General features: G+C 41.8%; 1 protein-coding gene across 1 annotated transcript; it reads left to right on the top strand.

The window, feature by feature from the left end:
- The first annotated feature begins 357 nt into the window (after window positions 1-357).
- LOC119546092 (cubilin homolog) lies at window positions 358-23264 on the top strand. The gene is made up of 15 exons (XM_037852172.1): window positions 358-521; window positions 2197-2472; window positions 2768-2951; window positions 4532-5284; window positions 5353-6102; window positions 6165-6857; window positions 6989-8710; window positions 8767-8929; window positions 9651-10015; window positions 10073-10754; window positions 10813-13106; window positions 19616-20050; window positions 20115-21863; window positions 22105-22771; window positions 22833-23264. The coding sequence occupies exons 1-15, from the start codon at window positions 358-360 to the stop codon at window positions 23096-23098; spliced, it is 11163 nt and encodes a 3720-aa protein (XP_037708100.1). The 3' UTR covers window positions 23099-23264.
- The last annotated feature ends 448 nt before the right edge of the window (window positions 23265-23712 follow it).

Below are 23712 nucleotides of genomic sequence, written 5' to 3'. Positions count from 1 at the left end.
GCGGACATACAGACGGACATGGCTAGTTTGACTCGGCTAGTGATCCTGATCAAGAATATATATACTTTAAAGGGTCGAAAACGACTCCTTCTGCCTGTTACATACTTTCCCACGAATCTAATAGACCCTTTTACTCTAAGAGTAACGGGTATAAAAAGCAAAAATTGTCAAAGATAAATAAGTTCGACTGTAACTGTGTTGCATGGGAAGAGTTTGAAGTTCGCCTCGAACATGTTCGATCGCAACGCGATAATGATCTTCGCAGCCGCGGAGCAACCTTGACCTGGTTCTTGGATCTCAAAAAGGGGCGACAGCGCCAAATGGCAGCGAATTGCAGTTGTGTTTGGCCGATGCCACATGGAGCAGCAGGCCACTTGGAAGCAGGAGGCAGGCGGAACCGGTTTCGTGCTCTTTTCCCACCAACGTGCAATTATCTGCTTTTTGCAGCGCTTAGCTTTGGAGCCGCCCGTGGGGCACTCACGCAATACGGTGGGCGTGGCACGGCACGTTAAGCTAAATAGGTTTTTTTGGCGGTCAACAGGTTGGTGCGTGTAAGGCTGCGAGGGCGTGGCCGCAAAAAAAAATAATCGAACTGCTGAAAAAAGGAGCTCAGAAGTTGGACCAATTATTTGTACACTAGGAATGCCAAATAGAAATGTACTACGTCTGTCTACGACTTTTTTGTTTTTTGTTTGCATATTTAAGGCTATACTCTCATCCCATAATTTATTTCCTTTTCGTATCCTTAATGCATAACATAAAGAAAAAGTTGGCTCTTAAGGGAAAGTTACTTTACGAGTAAAGGGTATACAAATTATTGTTTTTTGTTTTGGAAATATTCTCTTGTACATCGGGCTTAGCAATATAATGGACTTTCCCAGTTACAAAATATTTTTTATAAAAATCTGAAAACGAATGAGAAAAGAAGAGAAAACGATATAGTCGAGTGCTTTGACTATCAAATACCCATTACTCAGCTAACCAATTTAACTTTGTTAGCAATTAAAATCATTTTTGGCACGCCGATAGATATTGACAAATTAAATAAAACAAAATATAGCCTCTGCAAGGGTTAAAAATGTAAAATATTATAGCTTCGGTGTTTTTTCACATATTAACTTATACTAATAATAATATCATTCGTTTAATATTTCAGAATTTCGAATTACATTTTTAAAAAATCGGAAGATCTATAATTGGAAAATACTACGAAAATAATTTAAGCTTTGTTGCTTATGATCATATTTTCTTCTACTCTGGTATATACCTTTTTAATAATTCACAATTACGAATTAAATTAAATAAAAATCGGACTACTGCACCTATATGAATGCCATAGGAAGGACGGAAAAATTAATGTCATAATAATACAAAAATCGTTATATTTCGTTTTCGGTAAATCATATACATACTCTAGTAAATTAAAAGGAGACATTACCTTAAAATTCCTGTAATAATTTTTTAAGTTTTCTAAAAATTGGAAAAATTTGTATATGTATTGCTTCCATATGAACGACCTGCAAGGGTGTATAATCTAATCTGCTTGCGCTGCGCAAGTCTCCCTTTCTAGCTTTTATACTTACCGAGATCTAAGCGTTCATAGGGAAGTTCGACTCGGCTTATAAAGAATATATATACTTTATAGGGTTGGAAATGCTACCTTCTCCCTGTAACATGCTTTCCGACGAATCTATTATACCCTTTTACTCTACAAGTAATGGGTATATTCACGTGAAAAGAATATCGAGGTTTGAAATATTATTTGTGGCTTAACACACACTATAGAACAAACGGAACGGAAGTATCTAATCGATTAATTTAATTGCGAATATAGCGGTCCCCAAATATTATTTCTCTTTCATGAAAAGAAACGCCCTCCGCTTCGCTCTGTGTTAATGTAAATCAAAATCTGCAAACAGCCCAGTCGCCCAAAGATATTTCATCGAATCGATTCAAATTTTTATCCAGTGCATACAAAATTCCTGTGATTTAAAGACGGCTGTTTTAAAATGAAAGGTTTTGCCAGGAGCAGACCTCTATTGTGTTTGTGTTTTATTTTCTTTACGATTGCCTCGGCTTGGGCTGAGGCTTTTGCGCAATCGTAAGAGTTCCTTTAAAATCATAATTTTATTTGAATTTGAAAGTCTTACAACAATTCTCACCTGACGCAAAAAATTTAATTTTCTCTATTGTTAGGCCAAAAATCATCAGTAAAGATGGAAATCTAATTTTCGAATCCGCGGCCGATCGGAATATCAGTATCCGACTAAGAGGAAGTTCGGGACTCACTATCAACGACCAGATTGATGTGCTGACGCTTTTATTAGCCATTGAAGGCTCCCAAAATTATGATTTTAACTCACCCGGGAATTTCGAGGATGTGCAAGAAATGGCAGATCAGTTGGATGATTTTAAAAGTCGTGCTTTCGGTCCAAACGGATTACAAATTCAGCTGCAACAGCTGCAGATGAGGTAAGCGAAGAGAGGACTAAAAGGAATGACAACTCGATGTGTTATTAAAGGGAAAGCAGAGGCTCATTTGTAGAAGGTCAATGTCAAATTATCCTTACAGGCTAGAATCATTTTCAGATTTGGATACCATGCTTTGAACATTACATTTAGATACCCTTTTTACCATACCTAGGGGACTTTTAAATACATATTACCCTTCTTTAATCTCAGGAAACATTTACCCTTAAATAAATTAGTTATCATCATTGACTTTATATCTATTCTATTTGATCTGTTCTATTTTATTATGATATAGATCGTTAAATATAACGATGGGTCAGTTCCGCTTGCATTTCGAAATCAGGGTCCTGGAGAACAGCATGGTCGGGCTGCAGACGCGTGTGGAGGCAAACCAATGTGCAAGTGGACCCTGTCAGAATGGCGGCACGTGCACGAACACCTATACTGGCTTTCACTGCGAATGCCGTTCGGCCTTTGAGGTAAAAACTACTTGGTAACCCAAAAATATTGGGGAGTATTATATTAAGGGGCGTCTGAGTTGGTGCCAACATGTTTCTATTAATGTTGCAACAATTATATTTGTTTGAGTTATCATTTGATTTGTAGCGATAGTTGTCTTAAAATTTAGTTTTCAATTTTACAGTGCTTGGTTTTGAACTTACACCCAAAAAAAAAAATCGCCCTTAAATCAAGAAATTCGCCCTTAAATCAAGAAAATCGCCTATGATTTTGAGCCAACGGCGACTCGCCTTTATTTTAAGTAAATAATTTTCTTGAATTTATTGTTTGCCATTTCTGGAAATAATGACCAATTTTTCTTAAATGTATGGTAAATAACCTTAAAATTAAGGAAAATTTTCTTAAAATAAGAAAAAAATATTTATTTTGTAAGATTACCTTTTTCTACATTTGAGGAATTTGGTTGGTTTTGTATACCAATTTTGGATTTTAAATGGATAAAACCGTTTCTAATTTTAAAGGCAATTATTACATGGTAATATAGTATATAAACTTTTATATTTACCTGTATTTATGTAAGATTTATTTTATATAAATACTTTTTATAAACATATAAATAACAAATGGAAAAATCCTTACCTCAGACAACCCCGGCATGAACTCGAACCCGCAACTGCGCTCACACCATAGCCAGACGTCTTAACCATTCGGCCACGCGTGCTTCTTGTCATACAATGACTAAAGAGGGCTATGGTGCTTTTGGTCCAGCTTTACGCATACCAATAACGTTTATTTTCATCTAAACTCTTTTAACAACCGTTTAAACAATTTGGTAAATAGAAAAGTGAAACTAATAAGAATAAAAATTAAATAAATTTAAAAAAAAAAGAAAAATAAATAAACAAAGGATACACTTGCCGCGGCGTGGGCTCGAACCAGGTACTTTTGTACGATTATTTATTGACCGGACGTCTTTACCAGCTAGACCACCATCAAAATGTATAAAAAAAAGTCACTTTTTCCTTAAAATATGGGTATTTCTTTACTAAATTTAAGTAAGAATTTACCATTATTTCAAGAAAAAAAATCAAGAAAAATTCGCCGTTAGTTAAAGAAAAAGTTTTATTCTTCCTCTTCTTCTTTACAAAGAAAAAAAAAATATGGCGAAATTCCGTAAATTTTAGAAACTTTTTCTATAATCAAGAAAATATTTCTTAATTCAAGAAAATATTTCTTAATTCAATGGCGTTTTAAAATCACGGGCGAATTTCTAATATTTATGGTAATTTTTTTTTTTGAGTGTAGGGGCTGTCCATATATTGCGCATTCATAGTGTTGCTGATAATATCATAGGAGTAATTCTTTGACTGACACAGAACTATGTGATTATATGGGCAGCCCATTAGCAGGTACCAAACCTCTTTTTTATCTTACAAAGAAATATTAGCACCTAAAATATTTATCAGTAACAAATTAAACTTGTTTTTTATAAAAAGTATGACTCAAAAAGCCATGATCATATTTTTCGGCAACTCCCCTTTAAAGGCAAGTTTGACAAACATTGAATGCTTCGTTACTCCCCCAAATTGCGGGTTTTCAGGGCATCACGTGCAAGGTGGATGTTAACGAGTGCGCCCTGTACCAGGGCACCGATCTGGGTTGCCAGAATGGAGCCCAGTGCATCAACCAGTTTGGCTCCTTCAGCTGCCTGTGCCCAGCGGGCTGGCATGGGATGCAGTGCACCCAGCGAAAGGCGGACTGCTCACAGTCAAGTGCCTGGGAACTCTGTGGTCATGGATCCTGCGTCCAGAGCTCAGATGACGCTGGTTATCGGTGCCTCTGTGATCCAGGTTGGAAGACCAATGGTGTGACCCCCGTTTGCACTGTGGATGTGGACGAGTGCAGCGGGTCAGCGGCCCACACGCCCTGCTCCACCAAGTGCATCAATCTTCCTGGCAGTTTCACCTGCGCCCCCTGTCCAGCCGGCTTGAGCGGGAATGGAATCAGCTGCCGGGATGTGGACGAGTGCCAGACGAACAACGGTGGCTGCAGTCTGAATCCGAAGGTGAACTGCATAAACACCTACGGTTCGCATCAGTGCGACGAGTGCCCTTTGGGGTGGACCGGCGACGGAAAGAAGTGCGAGCGGAATCCTTCGGACAGCAGTGTACCGGGAGGAGCCCCCGGCAGCAGTTGCCCGAGGAGGGACAATCCCTGCCATCCGGCAGCTACGTGCCACCTGTTTTCCGGTACAGCATCGTGCAGCTGTCCCATGGGCCTGATTGGATCAGGATTTGGACCGAGTGGCTGCATCAACGGAACAACCTCTAATTGCTTAGGTCGTACCTGCCTGGTGAGTCGTCACCCTTAAATCTCCTCTTTCCTTCAGTATCTAAAGTACTTATATGTGTATAAGAATAGAACGGTGGCCTTTGTCTGGACGCCGGACCCTTAAACTTCACCTGCCTGTGCCGCCAAGGGTTTCGTCCGCCGATCTGCGAGCCGGATACCAGTCCATGCGATCTAAATCCGTGCCAGAATGGAGGAAGCTGCAGTGTCGTGGGCGCCGATAGCTTCGTGTGCCAATGTCAGCCGGGTTACATTGGTCACATTTGCTCCGTGCAGTTCAGTAGTTGCAATGGCAGGCTGAAATCCCTTAGTGGCAGTTTGATATATCCGCCGGAGGGTCATCAGCTCGAGCACAATTCGCAGTGCGTTTGGGTCATCGGCACCAATGAATCGCTGGTGCTGAATGTGACCTTCAACAGCTTCGACCTGGAGGACTCCACGGAATGCCGCTTCGATTGGCTGCAGATCAACGATGGCGGATCGGCGGCTGACCAAGTACTCGGCCGATTTTGTGGAAACCAACTGCCACGCGGTGGGAATTTGGTGTCCTCCGGGAATGAGTTGTTCCTTCGGTTCCGTTCCAACAACGCGACGGCCAAGAAGGGCTTTAATCTCACGTGGAACTCGATTCGTCCGCAGTGTGGCGGCAGGTTTGATTTCGATAGCCAGGGTACGCTCAGCTCTCCTGGATCGCCGGGCAATTACCCAATGAACATGGACTGCCAGTGGCATTTGGTGGCACCCATTAGCAAGCGCATCAAGTTGACCTTCTTCCGTCTGCAGCTGGAGCATCACGCCAATTGCGACTTTGATTATGTGCAGGTGGGTGATTGCTCTTTCTAGCCTCTTTGTCGTAGAAAACTAGAAACTCACTTTGTTCTTAGATCAAGGATACCATTTCTGGACGCGTGGTTGCCAAGTTCTGCAGCAGCGCGGAACCGACGCCGCTGCTTTTACTCACCCACCAGGCGGATATAAATTTCCACTCCGATGCGGAAGGCAGCGATGCGGGCTTCCAGCTGCACTACTCCGTGGAGGAGTCTCTGCCCGGGTGTGGTCGCATTTATACGGACAAGGAGGGCACCATCTCCAAATCTCCCTCAGACGGGCCAGAAGAAGAATTCGTTTCCTGTGAGTACGAGATCCGTTTATTTGCCGGCGAACAGATAGCGCTTCAGTTTGTTCGCCTGGAGCTGGACGACGCCGACTGCTTAGAGCTTTTGGATGTCACAAATGAGGGCGTTATTCACCTGCTGGAAAAGATCTGTGGATCAGATAGGGCGAGCTCTAATCCCCCTGATTTCACCTCGCAGTCAAATCGTCTGAAGATCAAGTTTTATGCCCGCTCAGGCAGCTTCGAACTCAACTATCGGACTTCCTGCGACTTCACACTAGACGCTGCCGAGGGCATCCTGACCTCACCCGGTTATCCGAATTTGGACAATAGAGATCAGGTGTGCACCTATACGATTAAAGCGGCCCCGAACACGGTTATCACCGTGAAGCGGATCGACTTCCAGCTGAAGAGCGTCGAGGACGACGACGATAATGTGAACTGCTTGACCACTAACTTGAAGGTGAGTTCAACACAAACGCATAAATGTAACAGTGCAGGACTTTGGCAAGACCTGCACAAGCGGTAGTATTCTTTTGTTTTTGAAAAATCTTCCATGAGAGTGATATTCCTCAATCCATACGCTTTTCTCAGGTAACCGACGCTCTGAACAGGCGGGTTCTGGGACCGTACTGTGGCAATAATCAACCGGCGGAAGACTTTGTCAGCCAGACCAACTACCTGCAGTTCCACTTGACCACGGACGCGGACAGTGCGGGACGTGGGTTCAAGTTGGAGTATATGGCGCTGCCAAACGGAAACGGCCAGTGCGGTGGAGTTCACACGATTTCGGGGGAGTTTATACGGATGTCGAGAGCCGCGATTACCAATTATGATAGGAAAGATCCTTGCTACTGGTTGATACTGGTTCCAAGGAACAGGGCCATCCGGCTGCACTGGATTAGCTTCAGTCTGCACTCCTGCCACTTTACTTCTTTGGAGATTTTCGACAACTGGGATCTACTATTGGGCCATAAGAAGAACAAGCGCCTGTTTGAATACTGCGATATGGACATGCCAGAAGATCTTATAATCCACACGCGCCAACTAGTCATCAAGTTTACCGACAACGTTGGATTCCATTTACACGATATAAGCTTCGAATTATCCTACACCTTCGAGGATCGTGAGCCGTGCGGTGGCCACTTACACGGATCCAGCGGGATGATAAGTTCTCCGGGTTATCCGATGAACTATTCCGACAGCTTGGACTGCGATTGGCACTTGACAGGACGGGCTGATTACCAGCTGGAGATTGAAGTGGACTTCTTTGATCTCGAGCAGTCACGCAACTGCTCAGAGGATTACCTGGAGGTGAGAAACGGCGGAGGAACGGATTCCCCGCTGCTTGGACGGTTTTGTGGCAGTGACATTCCCACTCGGATTCCCAGCTTCGGTCATGAGTTAAGGCTTCTCTTCCACACGAATTCAGCGATTAGTAGGCGTGGCTTCCGTCTCCGTTGGCGGGGTTTGGCCTTTCGATGTGGTGGTAGCCTTCGATCCAGCACGGGAGTCATAATTTCACCGAGATACCCAAACCATTTTCCCAAAAATTCTTACTGCGAGTGGGATATAAGTGTTCACCAAGGATCGGGAATTTCTCTGCTTATCGAGGACATGTTTTTAGCGTTGCTCCAGCCCTGCTCATTCGGTAGTGTAAATATTTACTTTGAAAGTCGAGTACGAAACAAGGAGCCAGATGTGACGCTCTGTAGTCAGCCTGAGGAGGGGGGTCGACTGATCCATCTTGAGTCTAGCAGGGCCACAATAGTCTTCCAATCCATTTTGTACCTCCCTCAGAGGGGCTTCCGTATATCCTATACTACCAACTGCGTGCAAAACCTGACAGCCATATTTGGATCTATAGAAAGTCTGAACTACTTGGAAGCCCAATGGGATACCATACCAATAAATTGTAGCTGGACGATCCGAGCTCCTAAGGGCAATCACATTCGTCTGGAAATATCCCATTTGGATCTTATGCCAAGTTCCCTGCCTGTAGGACTCTACATCATAACTGGTCAGGAGAGCCACGAAATTATGACGCCTGGAACGCTTTACACAAATGCGGAAGTTGTCACCGTTGTCCACAACGTCAGCAGTTTGTATTTCCAACTAGACTACCGCATGGAAGGATGCTTGGAGGAATTGCACGGTGAGAGCGGTTCTTTTCAGTCTCCAAGCTACCCGAAAATGTATCCAAACAACTTGGAGTGCTACTGGCTTATCAAAGTTGATTTGAACAGTGCTATTGAACTTAATATAACCGACTTAGATCTCGAGGATAGCGTCAACTGCACCAAGGACGCGCTGACAGTGAGTGATGGAATTAAATCTTTCTGGTACCGCAAATAATACGTCAATTCTTAAAGGTGTCCAATCATGAAAGTGAAGTTCAGATCCCAGAACGACATTGTGGATCCACAGCCAGGTTGCTTATCACCAGTTCTGGGCATAAAATGCATGTGCGTTTTTTTTCAGACGGATCGCACAATGGTCGAGGCTTCATGGCCTCTTATCAGGCAGTGAAAAGTGGTGAGTTAATTATTGTGATCTACGAAAAACGAAAATGGTATTTGCAAGCACATCAACTTAATAACAACTCAGTAGCACCTAGAACATATGTTAGAATTTGTATCTTAGACATTGTTGGTTATTTTATACCCTTCCAGAGGGTATTACGATTTCAGTCCGAAGTTTGCAACGCTGTGAAGGAGTCGTTTCCGAGCCCTTAATATATATATATTCTTGATCAGCATCACTAGACGAGTCGATCTAGCCATGTCCGTCTGTCCGTCCGTTTCTACGCAAACTAGTCTCTCAGTTTTAAAGCTATAGGGCTGAAACTTTCCCAAAAGTCTTCTTTTTTTGCAGGTAGTATATAAGTCGGAACCAGCCAGATCGGACAACTATATCATATAGCTTCCATAGGAATAATCGAAAAAAAATTCAAAAAATTATATATTTGGTTTTTCTTAACATATAACCTCCTACGCTTCGATTTTAATTTTATCAAAATCGGACGGCTATATCATATAGCTGCCATAGGAACAATTAGAAAATTGGTGGGAAAATAATATGAAACAAAGTATAGCTTCGGTGTTTTTTGACATATTATACTATTGGGAATATCATTTTTGGTATTTTTAAGAATTTCGAATTAAATTTAATAGTTATAACTGCAAGGGTATACAAACTTCGGCTTGCCGAAGTTAACTTCCTATCTTGTCTTAATACGTATTTTATTTTTCCACAGCATGTGGAGGGAAATTGTCAGCCCGGAACGGAGTAATTCAGTCTCCCAACTATCCGTCGCATTATCCAAGTGGCAGCCACTGCGAGTGGCAGGTAGAGGTGTCTGCACACCACCGGATCGTTTTCGAGTTGCAGGACCTTGCTCTAGAAGATTCATCTTCCTGCTACGAGGACTACCTTGAGGCATTTGACCTCGAGAAACACGACACCGAGGGTCAGTTGCTTTTCAAGTTTTGCAATAACAATGATGAATTCAATATACCGAAGATGTCAGCAACTAATCTTGCATTGGTGCGATTTATCAGCAATTTTTGGTACACAAACAAAGGCTTTCGGCTGCACTTCCATGAGTCTTGTGGACAGACGGTGGTTATTCCAATTATATAGTATCTCCCAAAAAATAAACTTGATTTTCTTTTTCAGGTGGTTATAGACGACACGGACGTAAAGTACATCCATTTAGAGCGCCAGGCGCCGCGAAACGAGACCTGTGTGTGGGTGCTCCAGAGCAAGGAGCCCAGCAAGCTCATCATCTTTACGCCCACGGACATAAAGCTGCGCGACGAAGCCAACACAATGTATCCCACAGAGGAGGACTGCTTTGCAGTGGGCGTTAAGATCTACGAGGGAACAGAAGACACTGGATCACCACGTCTCCAATACTGCCGATTACATCCACCCGCCTTAATCTCCAATGGCCCGGCGCTGACTATCAGTGTACCTCTGATGCTGGTGGAGGAATTCGAGGGTTACTACATGGTCATGGACACGGCCTGTGGAAGCGTTTATTCAGCCTTGTCTGGCCGATTTAGTTCACCTGACTATCCCGCCTCGTATCCGCCGAATATTGAATGCATCTGGGTTCTGCAGACCAATCATGGCAACTCCATCAGTCTCACCTTGGAGGCAATGGATATCGAGGAATCGGAGGGTTGTAATCGGGACTATCTGGAGGTGCGCGAGGGTTCGGACAAGGGAAACCTAATTGGGACCTACTGTGGCAAGCAGGTGCCTATGACCATTCACTCGCTTAGTTCTATCTGGATGAAGTTCAGGAGCGATGACGTCAATGTGGGCGATGGATTTGTGGCTTCCTACAACTACGGTAAGTACAGATGTATTCATAATGTTCCCGCTCTTGCCCTCATTTCGATATTACTCAGATCGCCACAACTATTTGAATGGCACTGATGGCTTTGTGGAATCGCCGCACTATCCCAGCAAGTTCGAGGATTCCCACTCGTACAGCTGGCTTATTACCGTGGATGAGGGATATGTGATAATAATAACAGTGCTCAACCTTAGGGATGTGGACCAACAGTATTTGTTATTCTACGATGGTTATTCGCCTAATGATCCTCCTATCGAGGTCATAGATCCGGAAGAGCCTTTCCGATCTAGCGCGAATGCAGTCTACTTTACGGCCAGCAGGGGTCCCTTCCGACTAAGTTGGCAGCGGATGTCCAAAGATCCACTTCAGATCACAGAGAACATGACCTCTTGTCACCACCAGTTGTTCACAATCGATGCCATGGCCGTCAATCGACGAGACATGGTGTTGCAATCACCAGGCTATCCAAATGGCTACGGAAACCTATTGCGCTGTGCTTGGAGTTTGCTTCCCTCAATGAAAGCAGAACATGTGGTTCTTCAGCTGATTGACGTTGATCTGGAGGTTTATAGAAGTGCCGACGAGTGTCTAGCAGATTACGTGCAAATCTCCAGCAGTAAGGACCTCAAGACATGGTCAAAATTAAGTACGCTGTGCAGTATGCCCAATGACGGGAATGCAACAATTTTTCACGGTAGGCCGTATCTCCGAGTGGATTTTAAGACTGATGCTTCGCATAATAAGACGGGATTCAAAGCTTCAGTGCGTACGGACTGCGGATCACATATTATTGCCTCCGAAGGACATGTCAACGTAAAAGATTTCCTGGTTCAATATAACATTGGAATCCAAGAGTGCGTGTGGACCTTGGAAGTGCGGCAAGGCAGGAGAATCAAAATCGTTTTCCCCGAATCGCAGTTCCAGAACCAAGTTGCCGGCAGGATCGATAATTTCCTAGTAGTGCGCAATGGAAACGATGAAGATTCTCCCTTCTTGGGCATTGGAAAATACAGCGAGGATAATATACAGGGAGAACTGACAACCGATTCAAATAGAGCGTATTTAAAGGTACATTACGTAGGTACACCGCGCTTCCTGATGTCCTTCCGATTCAGAGAATGGTCTAACGACTGCTCCACCAGAATCCATCTCTCCAAAGTCGAGGACGAGGAGTCCATCAGTTCACCCTTATACCCACAACCGCCCCACCCCCACATCGAATGCGTGTGGATTGTGACAGCTCCGCTTCAGCACAGAATAGTGCTGCACTTCCAGGATAAATTCGATCTGGCCGGAGAGTGCCACCGAGAGTTCGTACAAGTGAACGACGGATGCACAGAGCTAAGACCGGAGATTGGTAGCTTCTGCGGAAGTCGAAGCCCGGGCACTATCTACTCCTCCGGAAATCAGCTCAGGATTCGCTATTACACAGATACTCCGGAGCCGCATACGGGCTTCAGAGCCAGTCTGAAACTGGCCCGGTGCGGTGGCTCCTTCCACAGCCCCGTGGGGGTTATAGAATCCCCGCCGCGCAATCTGCTACTCAAGCACGACAAGGAGGACGAGGAGCAGAAGGAATGTGTTTACACCATCGAACTGGAACAGTACCAACTTATCGAGCTGAAAAGCGAATATATACAGCTCCCCGCGATGGAGAACGGTTACTGTCCCCAGGGAGAAAATCTAGTGATCGAGGAGATGGATGGCGAGAAGCGCATTACAAATAGCATGATTGTGTGCGGAGACACTCCGCAACATCTGGTCACTGAGTCCAACAAGGTTGTTGTCCGGTACCGCTTTCTAGATAGCGTTCCACCGGCGGACCAGGGCTTCAGCTTCCGCTACAACGCAGTGGGCTCCCGCTGTGACGAGACCATTAGGGCCATTCAGGGCGTTCTTCAGACCCCCGGCTACCCACAGGGAACCAATACTTTTACGCACTGCGTATGGCGACTGGAGGTTCCGAAAGGCCAGAGAGTACGCCTGGAAATCGTGGACTTTGACTTGCCCAAAATGAACAGTAATGTTATCACAACCGAAAGTCATTTCGCGATAGCCAACGATCACCAATTCCAGTCCCTCCTGTGGCGCTATGACATTGACAGTGATCGGCCCTCTTCGATTGAGTCCTGCGACAACACAATGGCCATCAAAGTTTCCCTGCCTTCCAATGGTCATCGTGGGTTAAAGCTGCGCTTTAAGGCCTTCGGAACCAGTTGGTGCCCCCGGTTTCATTTCGAGCAAAACGTGGTTAATGAGATGGCCTTCGAGGGTTTCAATCTCACCCAGCCACTTTACTGCATCTACGACATCAAGCCACCGTTAAACAGTACCATTCTGATTCAGGTAAGCGACTTAAAATTAGCTGTACCGATGTTCAGCTGACACCTTTGTGTGTATATGATTTGTTATGTCAATTGTAATACTCGTTACTGCATACTTAATCCCAACTGTCTAGCTTTTACTGTTTTCGAGATCTACACGTTCATACGGACAGACGGACATGTCTAGTTCTGTTACATACTTTCTGACGAATACAATCAAACAAAAAATCATCTTAATCAGGTAAGGAGTCGTGACGATCGCACCTTCGACATACAATAGTTCTGATATCAAATTTTGCGACGAATAACATTTGTACATTCGACTAAGTAAATAAGTAAGAATAAGTATACACTATCAAAAATGTTTTCATTATACCCGCTTCAGCAAAATATTTAAGCTTCTTGCTTAGAACAACATATTCTATTGTAGCGGGCTGATTGAGAACATTTAAAAAAGTGTATTTATTTAGCCGAAGGTACAATCATTTTTCGTCACAAAATTTGATATCAACATTATTGTATTTTGCTATCGTCACGACCCCGAAACAGGTCGCTTTTTTTATCGCTCAATACCTTCCAAACGGTAATTTTTATGACAAAAAGATATATATATTATATAACAAAAGTTGAGGCATCCCAAGGGCTATATAGTTTGAAATTTAAAACGAAATCGTTTAAACCAATTTTGAGAAAGTAGCCAAAAAGTGGTTGAAAATAAAAACTAAAGGCAGTGTTATTAGTAGATTGAAATACATTTAATCTACAGAATTAGTTGTTTAGAAACTATAAGCCTTTCAAATCTGTTTTTTTCTTTTTGATTTCCCGCCAAACTAGCGGGTTTTTCCAAAAGTCGAGAACCAATGCCTTATGTCTCAAGCTTCTTAATACACCCATAAAGTACATAAGACCCCAAAACCAAAAAGGGATTCAAACAAACCCACAAAAAGAGGGACAAACATATTTAGGGTATTCAATTGCGTTGCAAAAGTGTAAACTTTGTAAGTTTGCCAGACGAGAATAGTGAACGCCCTCTATTTTAAAACATCGTTGCAGGAAATTGACGTACAAAAGAAAGATAACTTTTAAATTGTTGTATTTCTCCAACATATAATCTAGGACTTTATTAACTTCGCTCTCAGAGCATCGCTTAGTTTTTCTTCCATTGAAATTGTTATTCAATGATTTTGTTTTATAGAAGACAAATTTTTTTTTTTTGCATTTAAAATTCAAATTTGTTTCTTTCATGACAGTGAAACTGTCATTACCATGCCCTTAAACCCAACTTTTCAGTATATTTTTAGTATTTTAGATAAAATTCGTACCCATTATTAACCCCCTATTTCTACACAAGTACAACAGATTTGTATACATAGGCTGGGGTGTTGTAGGCCTTGAAAACTATTTTGTATGGAAATTGTTGTTGGAACTGCTTACACTTTTACACTTTTCAAACGTTTGCAACGCAATTGAATACCCTAATTGATTTTGAAAGCAGCAAGGGCTGATATTCAAGTTTCTGGCCTAGGTCACTTCTAGCCATATTAGGACCAATTGGCTTTATCTCAAAAAAAGTTTGGATTTTTATCGATAAAAGCTCTATAAACCTTTTTCATGTGTGTCCACGTTAGTCAAAATCTTATCTCGGCAGAAAAATGGAATTGACTCGTGAACATTTTCGAGTAATCATTTATCACAATTTCGAACGTGCGACAAAAGTGCATCGATCTTTCTCTGGCGGTGACTGGATTAATGAATTCAACCGTGGCCGAAAAACTGTCCTTGTGCAGAGAACATTGGTGATATAGAACATTAGAATATAGAAAAGGTTTTTCTTGTTGGATCCCACATAATTCGACAATCGCTTAAAAAAGGGTCATGCGGATTGGTGCAAAGAAATTTTGGAAAAAAACAATCGCGTCACAGGTGACGAATCTTGGATCTATACTTATGAGCCCGAAACGAAACAGCAATCGACCGTGTGGGTCCTTGAAGTCGAGCCAAATCCAACGAGAGTTGTTCGTGAAAGAAGCACTTCAAAGGAAATGGTCGCCTGTTTCTTTGATAAAACGGGCCATGTGGCGACTGCTGCGGTTGAGAAACGTGAGATTGTCCATTCTGAGCGCCTGAAGATCATCCACCGTACAGCCCTGACTTGCCGCCCAATGACTTCTTTTTATTTCCGCACATAACGGGACAAATGCGTGGTCCACGATTTTTGTCGCCAGAAGATGCTGTTGAAGCGTTCGGAAACCATGTTTGAAGTGTCTCAATCGGAGTGGAAAAAGTGCTACAACAATTGGATACCATGCAAAAGTGTATAAACCGTGCTATACTTTGAAAAACATTAAACCAATTTTGATGATATATGTTCAAATTTTCATTATTAGGCCAAAAGTATATCAAACAAAAACACCTCTTATCGAGATAAAAAGTAGTGGCGAACGCGCCTTTAACAAAAATTTCTGATATCAACAATTGTGACGAAAAATGATATTATGATGAAATAAACAACCTATATTAAATTTATGAATTCGGCCCGCAACAGTAAATATTTAGTTACCTACACGTAAATTTTCTGTTGTAGCGTGCCGAATACATAAATGTAATATAGTTTATTTATTTTATCGAATGTAATATCATTTTTCGTCACAATTGTTGATATCAGAAATTTTTATTAAATGCGCGTTCGCCACTACTTTTTACCTTGTTAAGAGGTGTTTTTGTTTGATATCAGAAGTTTTTTTTGCTCAAGAGCTTAAGTACCCCAATACCATGACTAGGAGGCGTCCCCATATGGCCTGGCTATTGAAAAACCAAACACACAGATTCGACCCCTAATTTTAGCTGAACGCCACCTTAAATTAGGCACAACAAGTTTTATCGCTTCAATTACCTATTTTAATAGCACAAGTTTGGAGTCTCAAGGAGTTTGGAGTCTATAGTTTCAGATTCCAAGAGAAATCTGTCGTTTCTTACATTTCCCGCCGAACTAGCGGGTTTTTCCAAAGTGGTCGAACAAATAGATCAAGTTTCCTAATTCGATTAGCTTCATGCAAGTAAGGGACCCTAAAGCCATAACAGATTTTCCGTTTAAAAAAATCTAATAAGAATATTTTTCATCAAATTGGTTTTTTTCTTGTTTACTCGAATAAGTATGAAATATTACGTATACAGAGCTGAAACGAGTTACACTTTTTATTGCTTAATATCTTCCAAACGGTAATTTTTAGGGCAAAAAGTGTTATATATCAAAAGTTGAGGAATCTTAAGGGCTATATGATTTAAAATTTAAAAAGAAATCGTTTCACTCAATTTTAAGAAAATAGTCAAAAAGTGGCTCTAAAAAATAACTTTTTAGCATAACTCTAAATCTATTATATTCAGACCATTTTACTGTATGAAGAGTATTTAGCAAATTAAATTATCTTTTCAGAAATATATATATATATATATACGTTTCTGTAGCATTAGTTGTTTAGATACTATAAGCATTATAAATCTGGCTTTTTTTTTTATTTCCCGCTAAACTAGCGGGTTTTTCCAAAAGTCGTAGAACAAACGTTTTCTATTTCAAGCTGCTTTATACATCTATAGGGTTTCCAAAACCCTAAAACTAAGATGGGATGCATACAAACCCACAAACAAAGGGACAAACATTTTCATTTTGGGAAGAAGAAAATCTTGTTTTTTGAATTACTTTTGAACGGAACAACGAATTTCAACAAATGAGGTGTCATTCGACGCGCACTCTCAGTAAGAATAAAACTAGCTAAACAGCTGGGGGCTTTTATCCCCACCGTATCCAGCAGCTCCAATTTTCTAAATTTTTACTTTTACACTTTCACCGCGTTTTCTCCCAAATAAATCTATATTTCGAAAGTCTTGGTATGCAATCTTCTTAGTTTTTGCAATACCTTTCGATTGGTGTATCACTCGTTGCGATCAGATTGCATTTGCGATCAGATTGCATTTGATTTTCAATTCTGCGGCTATGTATAGTAGATGTCTTCGCACGCTCTCTTGCGCGCTTCGCCACTACGTGTACTGCCGTCCACAGTGATATGGCAATACCCTTCGTTTTGGCGATACCTTTCGAATGCTGTATCACTCGTTATGATCGATCACTGCAAATTTTTATACCCGTTAATCGTAGGAAGCGTTTCCGACGACATAAAGTACACAGAGAAAATTCTGACGTTCTCATCTGAGTTGAAAATGTTCTTAAAAATAGAACGACATTTTTAAGTTGAAAATGTTTTTATTTTGCTCGAATCAAGTTGAATTGGCGGTATTTAAGTACATTGTATGTACAAATAAACTATTAGTTCAGTCCTTAGTGTATACTTATCAAAAAGTTGTCAAATAAACTCACTTTAACTTTTTTCTTCTCACCATTTCGTACTTATATTAATACCAAAATGTACTTACACGGTTTTTAAGAACGAATGCTCTCAATTCAAGAACAATGTTCTCAATTCAAGAACAATGTTCTCAATTCAAGAACAATGTTCTTATATATACACAGAGAGAAGTATCCAAGAACAATGTTCTCAATTCAAGAACAATGTTCTCAATTCAAGAACAATGTTCTTGGATACTTCTCTCTGTGTATATATATTCTTGATCAAGGTTACTAGCCGAGTCGATCTAGCCATGTCCGCCTGTACGTATGAACGCTGAGATCTCGGAAACTATAGGAGTTAGGATATTGGAATTTGGCGTGTAGATTCCTGTGCCAAGCCCACTCTAACGCCCACAACGCTAAAACCCGTCTTGCGCCCACTTTTTAAATATTTTGTTAAAATTTAAATTAGATTTTGTTCTTATTATCAATACTCATCTACATGCCACAAATTATTTAAATCGGACCATTCATTAAAAAGTTATTACCAAATAATAAATAATAATTAGCAATCTCATTAGAGTGCGAGAGGGATGGAGATACATTTATTCAGAAAATCGGCTGCTTACGAAATTTGACTAGTACGTTATGTGGCGTGTTAGTGATTTCTCGTAAACAGCCGATAGGAATGAACGATAGGTCTTAGCTGAGAAACAGGTAACTGATAGTCGAGGCAGTCGATTAAGTCGATTTATTTCTTAGTGTATGTATACACAGAGAGGAAAAACCAAGAACATTGTGCTTGAATTGAGAACATTCGTTCTTAAAAAACCGTGTAAGCACAAATGTTCTTATTTTGAGCCGAATGTTCTTAATTCTAGAACGAAATGGTAGGAACTAAAAAAGGGAAATGAGTTGATTTCGTTCCATTTTCAAGTTGATTTTGGTTTTAATTTAAGAACATATTTGGATCAATATGATAACATTTTGATATTGATTTTATCTGAAATTGGGATCAAAAGAAGAACATTTTAAACTTATATTAAAAGGAAAAATGATTTAAAATTGAATACTCTTCCCAAAAAACGCAAAAATACGTTTATTTGGTTTTTAATAGTTTCATATTTTTATTAAATTGGTGACAGGTATTTAATATTTGATAACTTAAAAGCTTATAATATAACATTATGGTACATATACATGCTTATAAATATATAAATCTAAATTAATGTAATGTAAGGTTGTGCTGGAAATACAAAAATAAATGTGAGAGTAATTATTAGTTTTATATGATTTTCTGACAATTATAAGTGTTTTTGTTTACATGTGTTTTATATACATACAGATAGAACACATAAACACACGTGGACACGAACGAATTTGTCCTTACCAAATTCTTGGAGAATAACACACTCAATGCAGCCAATCTTTAAAAACAATTCAGCAAACACTTGCATTTGTATGTACATTCCATACATACGTATTTTATTTTAAACGTACTATTTCTACGTACTAACGAAATTATATTAACCTTCGTGGAATTTTCTTATGGACTCCATTTCAATATCCTTCAGGAACTTTAACAACTGCTCGTCACTTTCACTTTCCATCACTTTAAACTTTTTGCAATATATGCGGCACAAACAAATCGAAACGCAGATGAAATGTGCCAGCCGAATGGTTCAAAAGAAGAGCAAAGAAGAAGGGTCTAACGCGTGCTAACTGTTAACCGAAAGATACTAAGGCGTTATAAAAAATCCGCAACACCATTTCAAGTCGAAACTCACTTTTTGTTCTATTTTTAGTCCTTTCCGTTCTTACTTGAAGAACATTTTGAGATTATTGGGTTTCTGAGAACAAATTGAATTTCATTTAAGAACCACGTGCTAAATGTATAACATTTCGTTCTTGTTTTGAGGACAATTTTGGTTTAATCAAATTTTAAGTACAAACTCAACTTGATTCAATCACAAAGAGAACATTTTGAGCTCACAAAATTACGTTCTCATTTTAAGAACATTTTCAACTCAGATCAGAACGTCAGAATTCTCTCTGTGTAGTAGTCGCCTTCACTACGGGTCTGCCGTCTAAAGTACCTTACCCTTTTCCTCTACTAGTAAGGGCTATAAAAAGTATTGTCTGTTTTTGTTGCGCGAAAATATTCCAGTTGCCGTTTTCCCTTATTCCAGGTGAAGCAGTACGAAAATAGCCCTTTAATGATGGCAAGCTCTACCTTTTGCGAGTCACACTCACCGCTCTCCATAACCAGTACATATGGGTCGCATCCATTGATCAACCACCGGCTCTGTGGCTATACACCCGGCGGAGTCATGCCCTCTACACGCGTATCCTTTCCTATCCAACTAGTTGTGTCGTTAACCGAACCTGTGAGCCATCTCGTGCTCAGCTACAGCATTCAGGCCTGTGGCGGAGTGCACATCCTCAAAGAGAATGAGGCTCTGACAATAACAGAACCAATGGGAATGGATGGGATCAAGGGAGCTATCGACTGTTCCTGGGCTGTTTTATCCGGCGACAATGCAATGATCGGGTCACTGACCTACAATCTGCCCACTTCGAATGAAGTCGAGGGAGAACAGTATTGTCGCGATCACTATCTTACGGTAAAAACGTGTTGGCGTTTATTGTATTACTTAATATAATCAATTAGTTTCCCCACTATTATAGATTGATATGAGTCCAGACAGTATCCAACCACTGGCAATCAATTGTGAAAACGATACCGTCGAAATGATAGTAAATAATCTCTTTATGGAATACCACTCCGATAATTTCTCCCCCAACGCTACCTTCAATCTATCCATAGATTTCGCATCGAAATGGGAGTGTGGTGGTAAGTGGTTCTATCCGTATCCGACAGTAGTTTTTCGAGAGCAGTACAAGAACAACATGGAGTGCATCTGGGAGGCAACGGCGGATGAAGGCTTTTACATCGGGCTAACTTTCCAGGATCGTTTCTTCATTGAGGACAGCCCCGGCTGCGACAAGGACTTTCTTCTTGTCCAGCAATACACTGAATCGTGGACCGATATCCAGAGGATTTGCGGTCGAAAAGCGCCAGAGAAGATAAACTCAACCCAGAGGCGTATGAAGTTAGTTTTTAGCTCCAATGACGCTGTGGTGGGCGATGGTTTTGTGGCCAAGTTCGAGAGACATTGCGGAGGGTTACTCTACGCCGAAGATTTGGAACATCAGTTTACAAATCCAGAAATTCCTGAAAGCTATGGAAGACGTGTGAACTGTAGCTGGACGATAGTGCCACGGTATCCTTCAAAGCAGCAACATGTGCTGGTCAGCTTCCCGTCTACACCCACGTGCCCATCGTACCAACTCACGCTGACCATGCAGTATGCCGAGGGCCGTGCAAGGACATCCGGCGTCTGCGGTTGGACCTCTAGACGTGGATTTACAGCGCCGCAGGCCATAAAAGTGGTATTTCAAATGGATAGCTTAGTCCCCGGAGAGCTATTTCGTTTGAAATACAGTGTCTTCCAGTGCGGAGGCACGGTTGATAAAGCGGGCGTAGTCGAATCCCCCAACAATACCGGGGTTGATTGTTACTGGTATCTTTCGGCTCCCGCCGGCCATAAGATCACTATTAAGTTCGAACTCCTGAACTTCGAAGCCCATGGCAATGACAATTGTTCTGACAACGGCGTTGAGACTTACGCCGGTTCCTTTCCGGAAGTTAAAATGCGACGAGCTCGTTTTTGCGGGAGCATAACACACCATCTGCCGGAAATCAGTATTTCCCAAGATCGGGGTCTGATACGCTACTACAACCATATCAGTAACTATATTTTACCAGATGGGTTCCGAGCAATAGTGAGCATGGTGAAAAACTGCGACGAGCAGATTCAACTAAACGGATCGTACAGGTACAATTTTAGCAAGTTTAACAGCGCAGAAGGCTACGCCCCCAATCTGGACTGCCACATTGTTTTCCGAGTGAACATCGATCAGCAGATCAAACTGAGGTTCGGTAACTTCAATGTGGAGAACTCGTCGAACTGTCACAAGGACTATGTGGAGTTGCGGGACGGCGGCGGACACTTAGCCAATATCATCGGTCGTTTCTGCGGTCAGGATCAACCGGCTAGCCTTCATACCTCCCGGCATATGCTCTTTCTTCGATTCGTCACCGATTCCCAGGGCAACGCCTCTGGCTTCGATCTAAGTCTAGATGCTGTTCCCCGGTTTTGCGGCCTCCCAGAAATCCAGTTGAAGTCTGACGGACTTAAAGAGGTTACCATGGGCAGTCCGATGAAGGTGCTCGCTCGGGACTACGGCATTGGTTGCTTTTGGAAAGTTTTAGGCGATTCACCACTGGTTGTGCACTTTGTCAACTTCAATCTTCAAGGTCCCGATGCCAACGGAAACTGTGTGGCCGAATACCTGAAGATCTACAGTAAAGAGGTGAGGATCATTCAAAAAATATATCACAACACTAGTTTTCTGAACTGTAGATAGGATATCTTATTTAACATCATGGGTACTTTACCAATTGAAACCAGAATACGGTCTTGTGTAACAATTGACAAGTTTGCAATAATAATAATTTTTAGTTACAACAGCAGAAATTCTAAACTAGTTATTTCATATTTAAAACAAATAACTTTATAGAACTTACTGATCCTAACTGCTTCTGCTTCACTAGGACGCCCAGATGGTGGATCAGGAGGTTGACAGTGAGCTGTTCTTCCACAGAGACCAGTCCTCAATACACGCCACTGACCACGTATTTTGTGGGACCGTGAAGCCAGGTACTTATTACGCCGACAATGGCGAATTGAACCTGAGGTACTGGTCAAACGGATTAACTTCCGGTGCCGGGTTCCAGGTGCACATCTCGTTGTCCTCCAGCTGCGATCGCCACTACAACGGCCTGCAGGGGAGAGTGGGTCTATCGGCTACCAACGACTGCAATATCATTATCCAAGCCCCAGTAAATCACACACTGAGTCTGTACTTGTACATGCCTTACCACAGCGATACTTTGTTCCGCTGTTCATATATTTTGAAGGTTTTCGACAGAAGCAATCGATCATTGGAGCCCACCTGCGGGGTAGGGAGTACAATAAACACCCTCTTCAGCCATACGGATGAGCTGCGCCTACAATTAATTGCAAAGTCAAAACAAGAAAAGCTAGACATCACCTACCTGGCCACTCCTGTGGAAAAGGAACCAGGATGTGGGGGTCATTTCTACAACACCGCGGGAACCTTCACCAATCCCTACTATCCGGAGGTTGTGCGGAATAACTCCGACTGTCGGTGGATCGTTCGTGTGCCCAATAACAATAAAGTACTTCTCAAAATATCTCGTGAGTTAAAAGAGTTTAAGATGTTGTTTCAAGATTCCCTATATTTCTCGTTCCTCTTCAGACATCTTGTTGGGCTCGGTGAAAACTTGTCAGACGAACTATCTCCAGTTCCTGGAACAAGATGAGACCGGAGTGGAGCGCCAGATGCGTCGCTTTTGTGGTTCCGATGGCCCCCAAGACTACATGAGCCAGCGCAGTCAAGTTGTGGTCCGATTTTACAAGACACCAGACTTCGATGGCTTAGGCTGGAGTATTCAATTTGCCAGTGTCCATTCCAACTATATACCATCAAAATTTAGTAGTTGGGATACGCAATACTGGTTATAAGCAACCCCTTTAAAAAAGGAATGAATTTTAAAATATTTAAATAAATTCAGTTTGGGCCAATCAATATACCTTTTAGGCCTTTAGTAATACAACTGCTTGAAAAGACCCCGAATTCCTTTTGAACATAGTTAAATATATCCCCAAGGGATGCTAAGAAATCGTATACGCTTTGTCTTTCGAACGCCAAGCTAAAATTTTTTGTAGAATTTTTTTATAAAGTTAAGCCCAGTACTCTGAAGGGCAAAGAGTTTCACTAGTCGAAAATTCTTCTTTTTTGTAGTTTTTTCAAAGTCAAACCGCAAAGTCAAGCGGATGGTTTTGTTTTGTAGACGATTTAAAAAAACCGAATCTTCTGGGTCACAAAAAAATAAATATACATGGAATGTTCAAGGGATGTTTTTATTTATGGGCTTCCTTCTCGTGTCGCGTCCAGCTCCGATTTGGAATATGCTAACATGGGCCTTAAGTGAGTGGGAGCCGGATTGGGGAAGGGGTTGTTCCGCTGATGCTGCAGGAAGTTGCCCAACATCCTTGCAATGGATGGTAATGGCTCCTCCTGCTGTCCCTTAGCGGGCGGCCTATTTTCCTCCTGATGGTTCTGCTAATGTATATTA

Source organism: Drosophila subpulchrella, chromosome 2L, assembly GCF_014743375.2.
Source record: "Drosophila subpulchrella strain 33 F10 #4 breed RU33 chromosome 2L, RU_Dsub_v1.1 Primary Assembly, whole genome shotgun sequence".
NCBI classification, from domain to species: Eukaryota; Metazoa; Arthropoda; class Insecta; order Diptera; family Drosophilidae; genus Drosophila; species Drosophila subpulchrella.
This window is presented reverse-complemented; position numbering and strand designations above follow the sequence as displayed.

Coding starts and splice junctions, on each gene's coding strand:
- LOC119546092 (XM_037852172.1), top strand. CDS start 358: ATGGAGCAGCAGGCCACTTGGAAGCAGGAGGCAGGCGGAACCGGTTTC. Junction 8,930..9,650: donor TTATCAGGCAGTGAAAAGTG/GTGAGTTAATTA, acceptor ATTTTTCCACAG/CATGTGGAGGGAAATTGTCA. Junction 10,755..10,812: donor TGTGGCTTCCTACAACTACG/GTAAGTACAGAT, acceptor GATATTACTCAG/ATCGCCACAACTATTTGAAT.